The sequence below is a fragment of the Theropithecus gelada genome, chromosome 3, assembly GCF_003255815.1.
Source record: "Theropithecus gelada isolate Dixy chromosome 3, Tgel_1.0, whole genome shotgun sequence".
Lineage (NCBI taxonomy): Eukaryota > Metazoa > Chordata > Mammalia > Primates > Cercopithecidae > Theropithecus > Theropithecus gelada.
The window spans coordinates 175,155,632-175,171,446 of NC_037670.1; the positions used below are offsets into that span (position 1 = coordinate 175,155,632).

Here is a 15,815-nt window from a genome sequence, read left to right on the forward strand (position 1 = left end):
GTGAGCCAAGATTGCACCACTGTACTTCGGCCTGGGTGACCGAGGGCGACCCTGACGCGCGTGCGCGCTCGCTCTCTCCCTCTCTCTCTCTCTCTCTCTCTCTCACACACACACACACACACACAAATAACACATGGAACTGGGTGCCACTTTGGGAGGCCAAGGTGGGCAGATCACTTGAGACCAGCCTGGGCAATATAGTGAGACCCCATCCCTACAAAAAAAAATTTAAAAATTAGCCAGGTATGGTGGTGTGCATCTATAGTCCCAGCTACTCAGGAGACTGAGGTGAGCAGACTGCTTGAACCCAGAGGTCAGGGCTGCAGTGAGCCGTGATCACACCACTACACTCCAGCCTGGGTGACAGAGCAAGACCAGTCTGCCTAAAAATAAATAAATAAATGAATGAATGAATAAATAAATAACACATGCCTATTGGTTGTAAAAATTGAATACTGAAGTGTACCCTCTTTGATTCAACTTTTTTTTTTTTTTTTTTGAGATGGAGTCTCGCTCTGTCGCCCAGGCTGGAGTGCAGTGGCATGATCTTGGCTCACTGCAAGCTCTGCCTCCCGGGTTCCCGCCATTCTCCTGCCTCAGCCTCCTGAGTAGCTGGGACTACAGGCGTCCGCCACCACGCCCGGCTAATTTTTTTGTATTTTTAGTAGAGACGGGGTTTCACCACGTTAGCCAGGATGGTCTCGATCTCCTGACCTTGTGATCTGCCCACCTCGGCCTCCCAAAGTGCTGGGATTATAGCCTAGTCTTTTTTTTTTTTTGAGACAGAGTCTCGCTCTGTCGCCCAGGCTGGAGTGCGCTGGCACAATCTTGGCTCACTGCAACCTCCACCTCTTTGGTTCAAGCAATTCCCCTGCCTCAGCCTCCTGAGTAGCTGGGATTACAGGGGCATGCCACCACAGCTGGCTAATTTTTTTGTATTTTTAGTAGAGACGGGTTTTCACCATGTTGGCCAGACTGGTCTCGAACTCCTGACCACAGGCAGTCCACTCGCCTCGGCCTCCCAAAGCACTGGGATTACAGGTGTGAGCCACCATTCCCGGCCTGATTCAACTTTTCAAAAGATTATATTAAAAATTCAGGGCTGGGCAGAGTGGCTCACGCCTGTGATCCCAGCACTTTGGGAGGCCAAGGCAGGTGGATCACGAGGTCAGGAAATCGAGGCCATCCTGGCTAACACAGTGAAACCCTGTCTCTGCTAAAAATACAAAAAATTAGCCAGGCATGGCGGTGGGCGCCTGTAGTCCCAGCTATTCGGGAGGCTGAGGCAGGAGAATGGCGGCACCTGGGAGGCGGAGCTTTCAGTGAGCCGAGATTGCGCCACTGCACTCCAGCCTGGGTGACAGAGCAAGCCTCCGCCGCCCCCACCAAAAAAAAATCAGAATAATGTGCCCTTCTCAGTCATGTAACAGATACTACTCTGTTGAGCACGCACCGAGTGGTGATTGACAGCAGACAAGTCCATTTAAAAGTCTTGCTGAATTCACAGTAGTTTTTTGTCCCTGTGTGTTTTCTTTTTTTTTTTTTTTTTTGAGACAGAGTCTCGCTCTGTCACCCAGGCTGGAGTGCAGTGGCCGGATCTCAGCTCACTGCAAGCTCCGCCTCCCGGGTTCACGCCATTCTCCTGCCTCAGCCTCCCGAGTAGCTGGGACTACAGGCGCCTGCCACCTCGCCCGGCTAAGTTTTTTTTGTATTTTTTAGTAGAGATGGGGTTTCACTGTGTTAGCCAGGATGGTCTCGATCTCCTGACCTCGTGATCCGCCCGTCTCGGCCTCCCAAAGTGCTGGGATTACAGGCTTGAGCCACCGCGCCCGGCCCCTGTGTGTTTTCTTAAAACCTAGAAGTACAACTGTTGTTGTGTGTGGTAGGTGACAAAGTGTGTTAATGTTAAGGGGTACTCATGTTCCCACCTTGGGTCCTGTGCTAGGTGGGAGGGTGGAGCCCAGATCCTGCTCTTGCGAGATGAAGTGCACACAGGCCCAGGGACTGGGCTGCTGCCGCTGTCAGTCAGCATCTTGGCCACCTGCTAGGGGCTTCCCTCGGGATCGTGACAGAGGCCTCAGTCAGCAAAGCCATAGTCTTTCCTCACCCCATCCTGGCATTTTAGGCAGGGGCCATTTCTGTAAGTGTTTTTTGTTTGCGTTTGTTCCATACTAAGTAATATATGTAATAGCAGAAAGTGTGCAAACACACACGTACTCTTGGAAGCTGTGTGGCACAGGAGGAAGCCCCCTGTCTCTCCGCCCACTTCGTGGCTGAGAAACAGGGAGAGCCCCCCACCTTGGAAATGAGGCGCTCATGGACTGTGCCGGGAAGAGCCTGCAGTGCTGCAGCAGTCAGTGACAGATCCCTTCCCACCGGCTCTTGTGAATGTCAGGGAGGACCTGGGGCTTTGTGGGAGCCTGAGGACAGGCTGCAGGGGGCAGCCCCTGCCTGCAGTGCACCCTTTGTGGCATCTCAGATGGGGTGTCCCAAGCCCAACTCCAAGAGGATCTTGTGAGGATTTCGTGCTCCCCCAGCTGCGGTGCTGTTTTGGAGGGAGATGCCGTCCTGAACCCATGTTACTAGATTCTCATCACATCCCTTGGCTGTGGAGCACCAAGAACCCTCCTGGCTTCTGTGCCTGGGAGAGGCTTGGTGTGAGGTGCCACTTGAGCCTGCTCTGTGCCCGGCACTTCTCTGTGTGGGTCCTGAGCCGTGCAGCAGCCCCTGAGAGATGTGTGGTGAGCTCTGAACCTGGGGGCAGTGGTGTCATGAGCCCTTCCTTCCCAGGTGACCCCAAAATTTGAGCAAGGGTAAAATAAAGCAGAGGTGCAGATGACAGCCCTGCTTAGGCTAGGAGTGGGCCATGTGGGTGTGCCTTGAAGTGCAGTCCCTTTGCTCTGAGTGGGAGACGGGCCTGGAACATCAGCTGACTGAAAAGCAAAGCATCTCCACTCAGGAGCATCCTCAGAGCATGTGCTGAGGGTGGTGAGCAAGTTTCTGTGCAGTGGCCTGGGGCATGAGGACAGCGGCCCAGAGCTTCGGCAAGCCTGCAGCCCAGTAGGTACCACTAGACATGGCTTCACTGCAGTAGTGATTTTATTATTAAAATTGCTGGTGCAGTATGTTTTCAAACTACTCAAATGTGCCACCCCACACTCCAGCACTTTGTGTTTGTGCTGCAAATGTCACAAGATTGACAGCTCCTGCTGCGGGTGACAGGAGTTACAGGTTCTAAGCCAGGGACAGCAGGACCAGATCTGCTATCTCAGAAAGAATGGTAGTGTGGTAGCTCATGCCTGTAATCCCAGCACTTTGAGAGGCCAAGGCAGGAGGATCACTTGAGCCTAAAAGAGTTTGGGACCAGCCTAGGCAACATAGTAACAGGGTCTGGTTCTGTGGCTCAGGCTGGAGCACGATGTCATGGTGTGATCTCAGCTCACTGCAACCTCTGCACCCCGGGCTCAGGTGATCCTCCCACCTCAGCCTCCCAAGTAGCCAGGACTACAGACCAGGACTACAGACATACACCATCACACCCAGCTAATTTTTCTTTTTTTTTTTTTTTTTTGAGACGGAGTCTCGCTGTGTCTCCCAGGCTGGAGTGCAGTGGCGTGATCTCGGCTCACTGCAAGCTCCGCCTCCCGGGTTCACGCCGTTCTCCCGCCTCAGCCTCCTAAGTAGCTGAGACTACAGGCGCCCGCCACCACGCCCGGCTAGTTTTTTGTATTTTTAGTAGAGACGGGGTTTCACCATGTTAGCCAGGATAGTCTCGATCTCCTGACCTCGTGATCCACCCGCCTCGGCCTCCCAAAGTGCTGGGATTACAGGCTTGAAATTTTTCTATTTTTAGTAGAGACGAGGTTTCTCCATGTTGTCCAGGCTGGTCTCGAACTCCTGGACTCAAGCAGTGCCCCTCGGCCTCCAAAAGTGCTGGGATTACAGGCATGAGCCACTGCACCCAGCCTCTACAAAAAATTTTTAAAAATTAGCCAGGTGTGGTGGTACACTCCTGTAGTCTCAGCCACATGGGAGGCTGCTGCAGTTAGATAAGCTATGATTGTGCTACTGCACCCCAGCTTGGACTATATTTAGCAAGACCTTGCCTCTGAAAAAAAACACACAAGAAAGAATGCCTTTCTCTTAGTGCTCATACTGTGCCAGGCACTGCCTATGTGCTTACTTGCCCTTCTCGTATTCCTGCAATTTTTGGAGCATCCCTGCAGGGTAGTATTAACCCCATTTTGCAGATGAGGAAACTGAGGTACAAAGATGTAAAGGAAATGGCCCAAGGCTGCTCATTCAAATGGTGGAGACAGGACCTGTACCCAGGAAATCTGGCTTTGGAGCCTGTGCTGCCACCTTTCTGCACAGGGAAAAAGATAAGACCTTTAAAAACAGAGCAGAAATGTAGAAGAATGTTGTCTAATCTTAGGATGAGAGATCCTCTTAAGCGGACAGAAAACCCAGAATTTATAGAGGAACAGACTGACAAATTCCCCCCACCCCCAGCTTTTTATTTTGAAAAATGACAGCATTTAAAAATGTGATCATTATTAACATTTTACCGCATTTGCTGGCTCTCTGTCACTGTCTCACTCTCACATATGTTTTTTTCAGCAGTTGTAGACACACTGACACATCTTCCCAAGCTCTTCAGCAGGCATCTCCTGAGGATAGGCACATTATTCTACACACCCGTAACACCAGAATAGCACCCAGAAAGGTCGGAAGAATTTCCTAGTATCATTTAATAGCTGACCCATAACCACACTTCCCTAGACATGCCTGAAAGGTCTTATAGAGCTTTTTTTGTTTTCCTAGATAAGGATGGAACAGGGTCCAATGTGATACCTTTTCCCCCATGACGTAGACTTACTGTAGGGCCAGGACCCATTTTCCTGTAGAAGGCCCGAGTCCTGGAACCGTGGGCTGGCTGGCGCTGGGTGTTTTCTCTCTTGTTCCTTTCTCCCTTGTGGGGTCTTTGAACTGAACTGTGATCTGGAAGCTCAGCAGGAACACCCCGTTCCTCCACAGGACCACGCCCTTAGTGCTGTCAGGGGCATGAGGACCAGGTCTCCCCATTGTGAAGGTTCCTTTCCTTCCTCTGTAATTAGTAAGTGGTCTGTGGGGGTGATCATTCCGCACCCTCAAAATAAACTGCCCACCACAACTGTTCACCTGATGGTTTTAGCGTCCATTAATGATCCTTGCCTGAGTTGATGATATCGAGGTTGTCAAGGTGGCCGTAAACCCGACAATCTTTCTATAAGTATTAGCCAGTGTTCTTCTGTTAAGAACAGCATCTCCCCACCTCTTATCTTTAGTGTCGCCCTTGTGTCATGGATTTTGTTGTTCAAATGTTATAACCAGTTACAAAACTAGCAGATGTAATTACATTCTGGGTCATAAAGCAGGAGAAGCTGCTTGCAGTGCACATGTGCCGGATACATGCTTCACATGCCTGCTGTACGAAGAGCTCCTGCAGATTAAGGAAAAGATTTGAAAAACCCAAGAGAAAAACAGGCCAAAAAAAAAGAAAAGAAAAGACAGGCAAAGAGTAGGATCAAGACAAATGAAAGAAGAGGAAATGCTTTGTGTTGTTGACAAACATGAAAAGGCGCAACCTCACTAGTAATCAGGGACATGCCCATCAGAAGAGCCAGGGGCTGGTTCCCCGGCTGGAAGGGCAGACTGCTGGCGCACAGGGTGCACGAACATCCTCACCCACTGCTGGTGGAGAGCAGGAGAAGGGATTGCTACAATCAAGCTGGAAAAGTAACTGGGCGTTATCCATTCACATGAAACATTCACATGCCTTGGGAAGAACACACCATAGGCACACAGTATCCATTTCAGCCTTGCTTGTAGTAGCTAAAAAAGAAGGAAGTGACGTGAGTGTCCCTCAGCAGGAGAAGGGTTGAAGAATGGACAGAACATTCATACTGTGAGATGCTATGAAGCCAGGCCATTGGAGCAAGCTAGAGCCAACCCAGTGGCCTGGGGAGGGCCCCAGGTGCCCCTGACTTGGCAGTTTGGTGTGAACTGCAGTGTGAGCAGGAGCTGGGGGGACAGTCACTCAGGACGCACCCGTGTTAAGGAGAGGGAAGAAGGCATGCGGCCCAAACAGCGGTTTTCTGAGCATGTTGTGAATGTTTTCATACCCTGAAATACAATTGAAAAAAGATTGGCATAGTGCACATTTATACTAGTCACAGCTTGTTTTCTTCCTTTGTATCCCCTCAGAGTCTGACTCAGAAAAATTTGCTCTCCTCATTCCAATGGGGAACAGTCTTCTGTTGCTTTTTATAAAGTAGTGTATCATCTGTAAATATTTCAGAAAACAGGGTGATGTACACTTACTGCAGAAAAACATAAAAGAAGCAAAAGAAGTCACCAGTAATTCTAACCAGAGGCAGGCAGCCACTGTCACCATTTCATCATTATTTTGATATTTTCTTGCATTTTTTTATACAGGTCCATACAATTTTGTTACATAAAAATTTGTATCTGACTTTTTAAAAAATCAAGTGTTATGCCAGTCATGGAGGCTCACACCTGTAATCCCAGCACTTTGGGAGGCTGAGGTGGGAGGATCATTTGAGGCCAGGAGTTTCAGACCACTCTGGGCAACATAGGGAAACTCCGTCTCTACAAAAAAAAAAAAAAGAAAAAAAATTAGCCGGGCATAGTTGACACATACCTGTGGTCCCAGCTACTTGTGGGGCTGAGGTAGGAGGATCTCATGAGCCCGGGGGGCTGGAGGCTCCAGTAAGCTGTAATCTTGCCACTGCACTCCAGCCTGGGGAACAGAGCCTGTCTCCAGCCCCTCCATTCCACCCCCCAACACCACATACACACACACACACAGAGTCAAGCATTGCCACCCACCTATGCTAGGTAAGAGTTGTTTTTTTTGTTGTTGTTTTTAAGTCAGCTCATGTTTAATTGTGACATTTTAAAATTGTACAAGTATTTTGATGTCTGCCCCCCATATTTAGTCTCTTAAAATGACAGGAAAACACCAACCAATCACAGGTTTAATGAGTTTAATAACTTTACCTCTCAGTTCCTATTTGTAGCACCCAATATTCCTTTGAAATATGAAACAGACCTGTCAGTGGCCAGCAGTGAATTTCTGCCCGACGAGCAGAGCTGAAAGTTCAGGTACTCTGAGCATTGTGTTGCAGTGGCACTTGTCCAGAATTGGTACCTTCCCATAGTTGGGGGACTTTAAATGTACCAGTGAAAATCGCTTTTTCCTCTTCAAGGGGAAGAAAGAAAATCACTCCTCAAAACACAGCAGATCTGGCTGTGAGGTCTTTCCTTTTGTCTCTTCAGGCTGGTAAAAGAGTCTTTGCAAAAATTTATATTAAATTAAGTTATTTATTTTTTCGAGACTGGGTCTAACTCTGTTGCCTAGGCTGGAGGACAGTGGCACAATCTTGGCTCACTGCAACCTCCACCTCCCAGGCTCAAGCGATCCTCTCACCTCAGCCTCCTGAGTAGCTAGGACTACAGGCATGCAACACCAGCCTCAGATGCTTTTTTTTTTTTTTTTTTTAGATGGAGTTTCACTCTGTCACCCAGGCTGGAGTGCAGTGGTGCAGTCTTGACCCACTGCAGCCTCCTCCTCCCGGATTTAAGCAATTCTCCTGCCTCAGCCTCCCGAGTAGTTGGGATTACAGGCACGTGCCACCACGCCCAGCTAAATTTTGTATTCTTAGTAGAGATGAAGTTTCGCCGTGTTGGCCAGGCTGATCTTGAACTCCTGACCTCAGGTGATTCGCCCACCTCAGTCTCCCAAAGTGCTGAGGTTACAGGCGTGAGCCACTGTGCTTGGCCTCTCAGGTGCTTTTAAACTTCTGTCCACTAGACTCTCAGCCTGTCTGAATCTTTTTAAAAATCGCTGCACTGTTACCTGCACTTGTCTAGAGTGCCCCTCGCAGTGCAGCACCTTCGTACATCTGCAGCTGCGCTTCCAGAGCTGTTTTCCACACCTCCTCCACATCAGTCCTGCAAAATTAGTGCAATGATTTGAACACTTTATTGCATCTTCTGTTTATAAAAATATTTTGCGGCCGGGCATGGTGGCTCACGCCTATAATCCCAGCACTTTGGAGGGCCAAGGGAAGTAGATCACCTGAGGTCAGGAGCTCCAGACCACCCTGGCCAATATGGTGAAACCCCGTCTCTCCTAAAGATACAAAATTTAGCTGGGTGTGGTGGCAGGCACCTGTAATCCCAGCTACTCAGGAGGCTGAGGCGGGAGAATCACTTGAACCCGGGAGGCGGAGGTTGTAGTGAGCTGAGATCGTGCCATTGCACTCCAGCCTGGGTGACAAGAGCGAGACTCCGGCTCAAAAAAAAAAAATTTTTTTTTTTGCTTTTGTGGCCGGGCACCATGGCTCATGCCTCTAATCCCAGTACTTTGGGAGGCCTTTTGTAAAAAATAAAAAGACAAGTGGAAGTGCTGGTGCTGCTGACAGGGAATTAATCTCATACTTGGAATGTATTTTAGAGACTCACTGGGCTGGAAGAGGCAGAACTCTAGCTCATGGGACTTCAGCTGGGCTGCCTGCTCAGTTGTAAAAAGAGAACAACATGTTTCAATGTTGAAAGTGTAGGCGATGGGTCAAAGTTGTGAGGAAAAGGTGCAACACAGCATAGGGCCGTACGATGCTTCACATTCTGAGGCCGGAGCCCTCTCCGTCCCACCCTGTGGTGGTGGCTCACCTCCTGCCCCCACCCTTCAGGCCATGGGAGGGCTGGAGATGCCGCGAGGCGCAGGAGCCCCTGGCATGGCACCAGCCCACACCGGGGGTGCGGCACATGCTGGTTGCGTTCCTCTCCAGGGAGGAGCTGCTAGAAAGCAGAGCCAAGCCCACAGCTGCTGTTGCTGGTCAGAGCTAGAGTGGCGTCAGGGGCACTCCCAGGGTCTTAGAACATGGCCAGATGGGACAAAGCCAGGAGGCCAGATGGGGGAGATGCTGAGGGACCAAGTCTTCCAGGGGAGAGCCTTCGTCCTGTCTTGCGCCCAGCACAGAGCTCGTGGATAGACAGGTAAACAAACTACTCTCAAGTACCATCTATAGTACTACAATACCGCTATGTCACCAGCCTGGTATCGAAAGGCCATTTTCAGCTGGAATGACAGCCACTCCCACCCCCATCCTGGGGTAATCTGTTTCCCTGCGCCATGCATTGCCCTCAGTCCTGTGGCTCTCTCTGCCACCAGCCCCTCTGCCGCCTTCTCTCCCTCAGCTTTTCCCTGGGGAGGAGAGGAGCAAAGTCACTGGGGAGCTCTCAGACCAACACCCTGACCTCTGGAGATGGGGCAGAATCCCTGGGCCTCTGAGCAGCCCTCAGAGGGTCCCAGGGATGTAGGCTGGGTCCTATGCCAGTCCAGACTGCCAGCCGTCACCTTGAGGCAGGATGGGGCAGAGACTTCAGTCTGCTTGCCCTGAATGCACTTAGTAAGCCCTCAAAAAAATAATGTGAAATGATGACCTAGAGGGCCCAAGCTCCAGCCTGGGATTCTGGAGTCCTGGGCCCTGCCCAGACTCTGTCACTGCTGGGCTGTGTAACTGCAGGCAAGTTACTTCCCCCTCTCTAGGTGTCACTGCCCTCATCTCTAAAAGGAGAGGATGAACCAGAACACGAGTTCTGAACCTGGAACCCATGGCGGGGATTAAGGGGACCCGGACCTGCTCAGAAAACACCTGTGTGTTCTTCCCGGCATGCACTAGCTTTTCTGGAGAGCCCACAGCCTCCTAGGGCTGTGGTAATAAACCATTGTAAACAGGATGGTTTGAAACGACCTAAGTCTGTTCCTAGCTGGCTGCAATGGCTCACGCCTGTAATCCCAGCACTTTGGAAGGTCAAGGCCAGATGATCGCTTGAGCCCAGGAGTTCTAGGCCAGTGTGGGCAGCATAGTGAGACCCCCACCTCTGTTTTTTAAAAAAAAAGAAAGTAGAAAAAATAGCTGGACATGGTGTTGCATGCCTAAAGTCCCAGCTACTTGGGAGGCCGAGGCAGGAGGATTGCTTGAGCCTAGGAAGTCGAGGCTGCAGTGAGCTGTGATTGCCTGGGTAACAGGAGACCCTGTCTCAAAAACCAAAAAGTTTATTGTGCCACAGTTGTGGAGGCCAGATGTCTGAGATAAAGGTGTGGGAAAGGCCACGCCCCCTCTGAAGGCACTAGGGAGAGATCCGCCCCACACCTCTCTCCATGGCTTATTGATGGCCGTCTTCTCCCTGCATCTCTTCACATTGACTTCCCTTTGTGTCTGTCGATGTGCCCAAATTCCCCCCTTTTAAAAGGACACGAGTCATACTGGATTCAGGGCCCACCCTACTCCAGTATGACCTCATGTGAATTACATCTGCAACAACCCTATTTCCAAATAAGGTCACATTCTGAGGTCCTGGGGGTTAGGACTCAGGACTCTCCAAGGTCCTCCCTATCTCTGAGGTCTCTTAGAGGGGAGGTGGAGGGACCAGCCCAGGAATCAAAGCCAAGCTGAGGGGGAGCTGCTAAGGTTTCATGGGCTGATCACATCTGCCTGGATTTCTGACATGAAGAGAGCTGGTTTCAGTAATCCCAGCGTCCACTCTGGCTCTCCCTCGCCCAATAGGAACAGCTCCTTCTGTTGCTCACCCACTGCATGCCAGGTACCATGCGGCCCTCCATGCTCACAGTGCTGGCCTGCACAGCACCTTTAGCTGGAAGCTGGGTGATCCCTGATTTACAGACAGACCTGAGATTAAGGAGACCGTGGCTGATCACCCACTAATAGGGGCCAGAGGCTGAACTTGAATCCAGCTTTCTCAACTCCAGGGTGCGCTGTGCCTTTCAACTTGGGGCCTGCACAGATTATTTTGCCTATGACTTCTCTCAAAAGACTGGCCCAGCCAGGGCCCATCTCTCTTAGGCCTTCCTCCCCACAAAGAGGCCAAAAGCCCCAGAAGCACAGTGCATGCTCAGCAAAGACCTTCACTCATTCACTCAGGGAATCTTGGCCATCTTCATGTACCTGGCAAGGTTCTGTTGTGGGGGCACTTGCTGACAGTGGCAAGTGTTAGATGATGTTGAGTATGGTCACTGAGATGCTCAGCCTCCCAAGGAAGGGATGCTTCAGCCACGGTCCAAATGACCTCAGGGACAAGCAGGGCAGAGGCTCGGGAGGCATTAACGATGGATGGGGATGGAGGTGGGTCCTGGGGAGGGGGTCAGGTGAGAGCAAGCGGGTAGTCAGGAGCACACGGGACGTTGGAAGAGAATAAGGGGTTTGGGTGCCATTCTCCACCAGCTGGAGAGCCATTGCAGGGCTTTGCTGAGAGGTGACCAGGTTATGGTTTGAAGAGGTCCACCCTGGCTGTAAAGGAAATCAGCTGGCATTGGTGGTGACGGAGGCTGGAGATGGGAGACCCATAGGAAGCTGCTGTGATGCTTAGGCCCAGGAGGATGGTGGCTTGCCTTTGAGTTGGAGAAAGGAGCTGGTGATGGATTTGGGCCACATTTAGGAGGCAGCGCCACCAGGACTGACACGGATTGGGCTGGGGGAGTGGCAAGGAAGGAAATGGAGGGTGATACTAGCAGGTTTTTGGCTTGTGCAGCTCCAGAGCTCATGTGTTGCCATTGAAGATGCTTTAATGGAGCTGTTGGGGGTGGAATTTAGGTCCATGGCTGCTGCTGCAGCAACTCAAGTTGTCTCGGGACAGCTGCTGGGACACTTAGGGAGGACTGTGGCCTCGCTGGGGAGGCGTCCTGAGTGCTCTCCCCCTGCCTCCCCGTCTTCTCCTCTGATTCCCTAAGCTCCGACTTGGAGAGCCTGCTGGACATCAGCCAGTCCTGAGTGGCGAAGGGGGCTTGGTGTGGCCCCCACTGTCTCCCGGGCTCAGTGGCGGGGGTGTGGCTAGCCCTCACATCCGCCAGCCTTCCCCGCCGCAGCCTAAGGCCCAGCTGCAGGAAGATGTTTTGCTGCCACCTTGTGGGCAAGGAGGGCCTGTTTGGGAGGGCCAGGGTGGTTCTGGGACCGCACCCGACTGCTGGAGGAAGCCAGAGTCTTCCCCTACACAGCCCGCCACAAGCTCCGGCTTTCAAGAGAAGGCTTATCCACCCTCCCTCATCTCCTCGAAAGAAATCTGCCAGCTCCCTGTGGGCCACATGGGCCGCAGTGGGCACAGCCAAAGTTCACCAGTGGATCAAGCAACACACACCTGGAGGCGACCAGGTCCCACATCCTCAGGACCAGCTTTCTCTTTCTGGCAGGGTCTCACACCTCACACCTGCCCAGGGGTGTTCCCTCTCCCTGTCACGACCCCCCTGGCCCCTCAGCCCCCTGTGCACATGCAAGCAGGGCAGCTGAGGCCCAGGCTAGCACAGGCACTGGGCATAACCAGAGTCAGCTTTTCCTCCTGACGTCCAAGTATTCCACAAAAGGGGGTCTCGAGCCCGGCTTCTGCGCTCTCCGGCTCCAGGGAAGGCTGTGTTTGTCCTGCCCCAGGATGCACACTGCGGGCATTTGTGAGAGATTTCCTCTTAGTCCCCCAGAAACTTCCACAGAGCCTCTCAGCCCCTAAGAGGCAAATTCAGTCCGGTGCTTCCGGTGGCCTTAATAAACAGAGAACTGACATGAGGGCTTGTGTTGTGGGATTTCAGTCCTGTTCGTGTAATCCCAGCCTGGAGCTTTTTAGGGCTGTCCTAATTTCCTTTGGGCCCAGTAGGTAGTGGCTCTGTGTGAGCACAGCTGTTTGTTGTTTGCTGTGTGTCTTTGGAGCAGAATCTTATCGGGCAGAATAGAGACCTTATCTCTGACCCTGGGCTGAACCAATGAGGAAAAGGTGTGTGCCAGAAGCTGTTCTCCTTTTCAGGGTCTTTGACTGGCTTGATGTCCTGAGACATTTATGTGGGAGCAGGTGCCCTTCCCTGTCTAGTTTCTCTGGGTCAGGAAAGCTTTCTGGGGAAAAGGACTAGGAAGGAGGAGGCAGCCAGGTGAGGAAGAGGAAGCTGTTCCGGGTTTGGTAGTTGACCCAGCTGGCACTTTCTCCTTGGACTGATTCTGCAGGTGCAGTGGGACTTACGTGTCTTCTGAGACTGTAAGATGTTCTTCTGGGGACTGCGATTGCTGCCTGCCTTCCCTGAGAACTACACACGCGCCCACGTGTGTGTGTGTCTATCTGTGTCTGGCATGTATGCAGCTGGGGCCTTAACCCCCTTCTTTTCCATCCTTCTGTTCTCCCACTGAAAGAGCCAGCTAGGTTCTAAAGTGACCTATCCCGTGTCGGGTACCTTGTCCCCATCCCCTCTCCGTCCCCAGAGGTTGGCTCCCATAGCTGCTGTCCTGTGCTTGCTTCTTATTTATTTCTTGAAACAGGGTCTTGCTCTGTGGCCCAGGCTGGAATGCAGTGGCTTCATCTTGGCTCACAGAAACCTGGACCCTCTGGGCTCAAGCGATCCCCACCTCAGCCTCTCAAGTAGTTGGGACCACAGGCTCGTGCCACCATGCCTGGCTAATCTTTAATTTTGTTGTTGGTGTTGTAGTAGAGACGGGGTTTCACCATGTTGCCCGGGCTGGTCTCCAACTCCTGGACTCAAGTGATCTGCCTGCCTCGGCCTCCAAAAGCACTGGGATTACAGGCACGAGACATGGTGCCTGATTTTTGTATTTTTAGTAGAGATGGGGTTTTACTATGTTGGCAAGGCTGGTCTTAGACCCCTGACCTCAGGTGATCCACCCGCCTCGGCCTCCCAAAGCATTGGAATTACATGCATGAGCCACCGTGCCCGGCCCTTTGCTTGCATTTTCATTGGCTTGCAGAATGGGCTTGTGAGTGGGCAGCCTTATTCTTTGGCGGAACAGCCATTCCCTGTTGTGTGTGAGAGAGAGGACAGATACACGCAGATAGGGAGGTCAAGGCAGAATGCGTTTCCTTTTGATCTGCAGCTCGGTGACGTTGGCCGGCTTCACTGAGTTGTGTTCTTGTCGCTCTGCCTGCCTGAGGACCCGCGAAGGGTGCTTCTGCAGGTGCTTCTATTGTGGGGGGGAACATGCATCCCGTATGGGAAGAAGCTGTCTTCACCAACGCTAATAACTAGTCCTATGGAAATACAAACTCACCACCAGGGCCTCTCCAGGCCTGGGAGATCCAGCCCAGGACTTGGGAATTTCCAGTGCTCTTTCTGCAGCGAGCACCTAGGATGGAGAGGCCCTGCCTTCCTTAGGCATTCCCACCCAGCCCCTCAGGAATGTGCCACTTTTATCTCCTACTTGGCTCTGACCACGTCCATGGAATTCTAAAACTGAAAAGGACACTGGGAGTTGGGCTGTCCTGGGGGTGGAGAAAAGTGGGCAGTATTATCTCTTTAAAGGAAATGCAAGCCCCTCGTCCCTTGCCACTACTTAAACTGGTTTCTCCTGATCTGCCGGTGGTATTGAGGCAGCCAATGGTTTCTGACTTTGTGGATGACAGGAAACTGGCTGGTCTTCAGAGCCTGGGAGAGGACTGATGTTTACAATGCAGTGTCAATCACAGCCGGGGAGCTCTTGCTCCCATTCTGGGTGAGCCCTGGGTTTATTGGGTGTCCAGGCAGCCCACAGTCATGAATTGGAAGGGCTTCGGAGCTTGGAGGAGTGTTTTCATTTACAGAACGTCAGGCTCCAGCCAGTACCGCAGGCTACCACTTGATCTCGGCCCATCATCCCGACAGGAGGTGAGACCCAGTGAGCAGCAGGGGCCTGGAGAGGTCCAGGCCTCAGAAGTGAGTCACTCACCCAGAACTGCGGCCGAGGTTATCTTTGATTTCTCTGCTGCCCTTAGGCAGGACGCTTAACTCAGTCCAGACAGATGAGTATCTTCCGGATTTTATAATCTCCAAAGAAGACAGCCTCAGTCATCAACAGAAGCCAACTGTAGCAGCCAGCAGCTCTCGACCTCAGAATGTCAGAGCCAAAAGCTAAGACAAGACCACCGCGATGAAGCTCGCGTGCTGCAGATGAGGACTCTCCCGCAGAGCCGGCATGGCTGCCTCTGACTTCTCACTCAGGCCTGTCATACTTCGGTGCCTCATGTTGTTCGCTTTTCTGGCTCTTCTTTTGAAGAATAAGAAATGGCCCACTTCTCTCCAAAATGGGGCCCAGTGTGTGGTGGACTGAGGACTGTTATTTAGTTGGCCTGCTCGTAATGACAGCACCTCACCTACCTGCTTGATCCTAGGAGGAGCCCTGGGCTGGAATTTCCTGTTTTCCGAGGGCTCCCGGGGGCTGCCCCAGCAGGCCGGCTCCCCCGCGCCGCGCCGCGCCGACCCGCCGTTCCCGGGTGTTCCAGGCCAGACTTGCCGCCTCTCTCTCCGGGCTGGGCTGGCTCCCGGCCTCTCCAGGTCTGGGCTTGCCGGCCGCGAGGTGGAGGAGTTGAGGGACTCAACTCGGCCCACACCAGGTGCCCAGACGCCGGAGGTCCGTGCGCCCCGGCCGCGGCCCCGGCCCGGGCCCAGCCCTGTGCCCCTCGCCATGGGCCTGGCCAGCGCCCGCCGGCCCTGAGCATGGAGCGGGGCTGGCCGCAGGGGGACACCTGTCCCAGGGAGCGGCCCGCCGTTTGCCGCCGCGCCCACAGCGTCTGCGACTCGCTGGACCTGCACGGCGCCCCGGCCGGCCGCGCGGCCGCCGCCCTGCAGGCCGCCCTGTGCGCCGCCCGTGAGCAGCCGGCGCGGCCGCGGAGCGTGTGCTCGGGCGGCCCCGAGCAGCCGCCCACCGGCGCCCGCGGCCTGCTGTTCGGCCTCCTGCGCCCGCGCCTCGGCCGCCGGGGCCCGGCGC

The 15,815-nt window shown here is 52.9% G+C and overlaps 1 protein-coding gene across 8 annotated transcripts in view; it reads left to right on the top strand.

Annotated features, from left to right (window-relative positions):
• AGAP3 (ArfGAP with GTPase domain, ankyrin repeat and PH domain 3) overlaps window positions 1–15,815 on the top strand; it is a 57,559-nt gene that overhangs the window by 11,836 nt on the left and 29,908 nt on the right. Inside the window, exon 1 of one of the 8 annotated variants that reach the window (XM_025379773.1) lies at window positions 15,545–15,813. The exons of the other annotated variants lie outside the window; for them this stretch is intronic. Within the exon in view, the coding sequence (XP_025235558.1) occupies window positions 15,545–15,813 (269 nt within the window). Of the gene's footprint in view, window positions 1–15,544; window positions 15,814–15,815 lie in introns of those variants that run through there. 8 annotated transcript variants of the gene reach the window in all.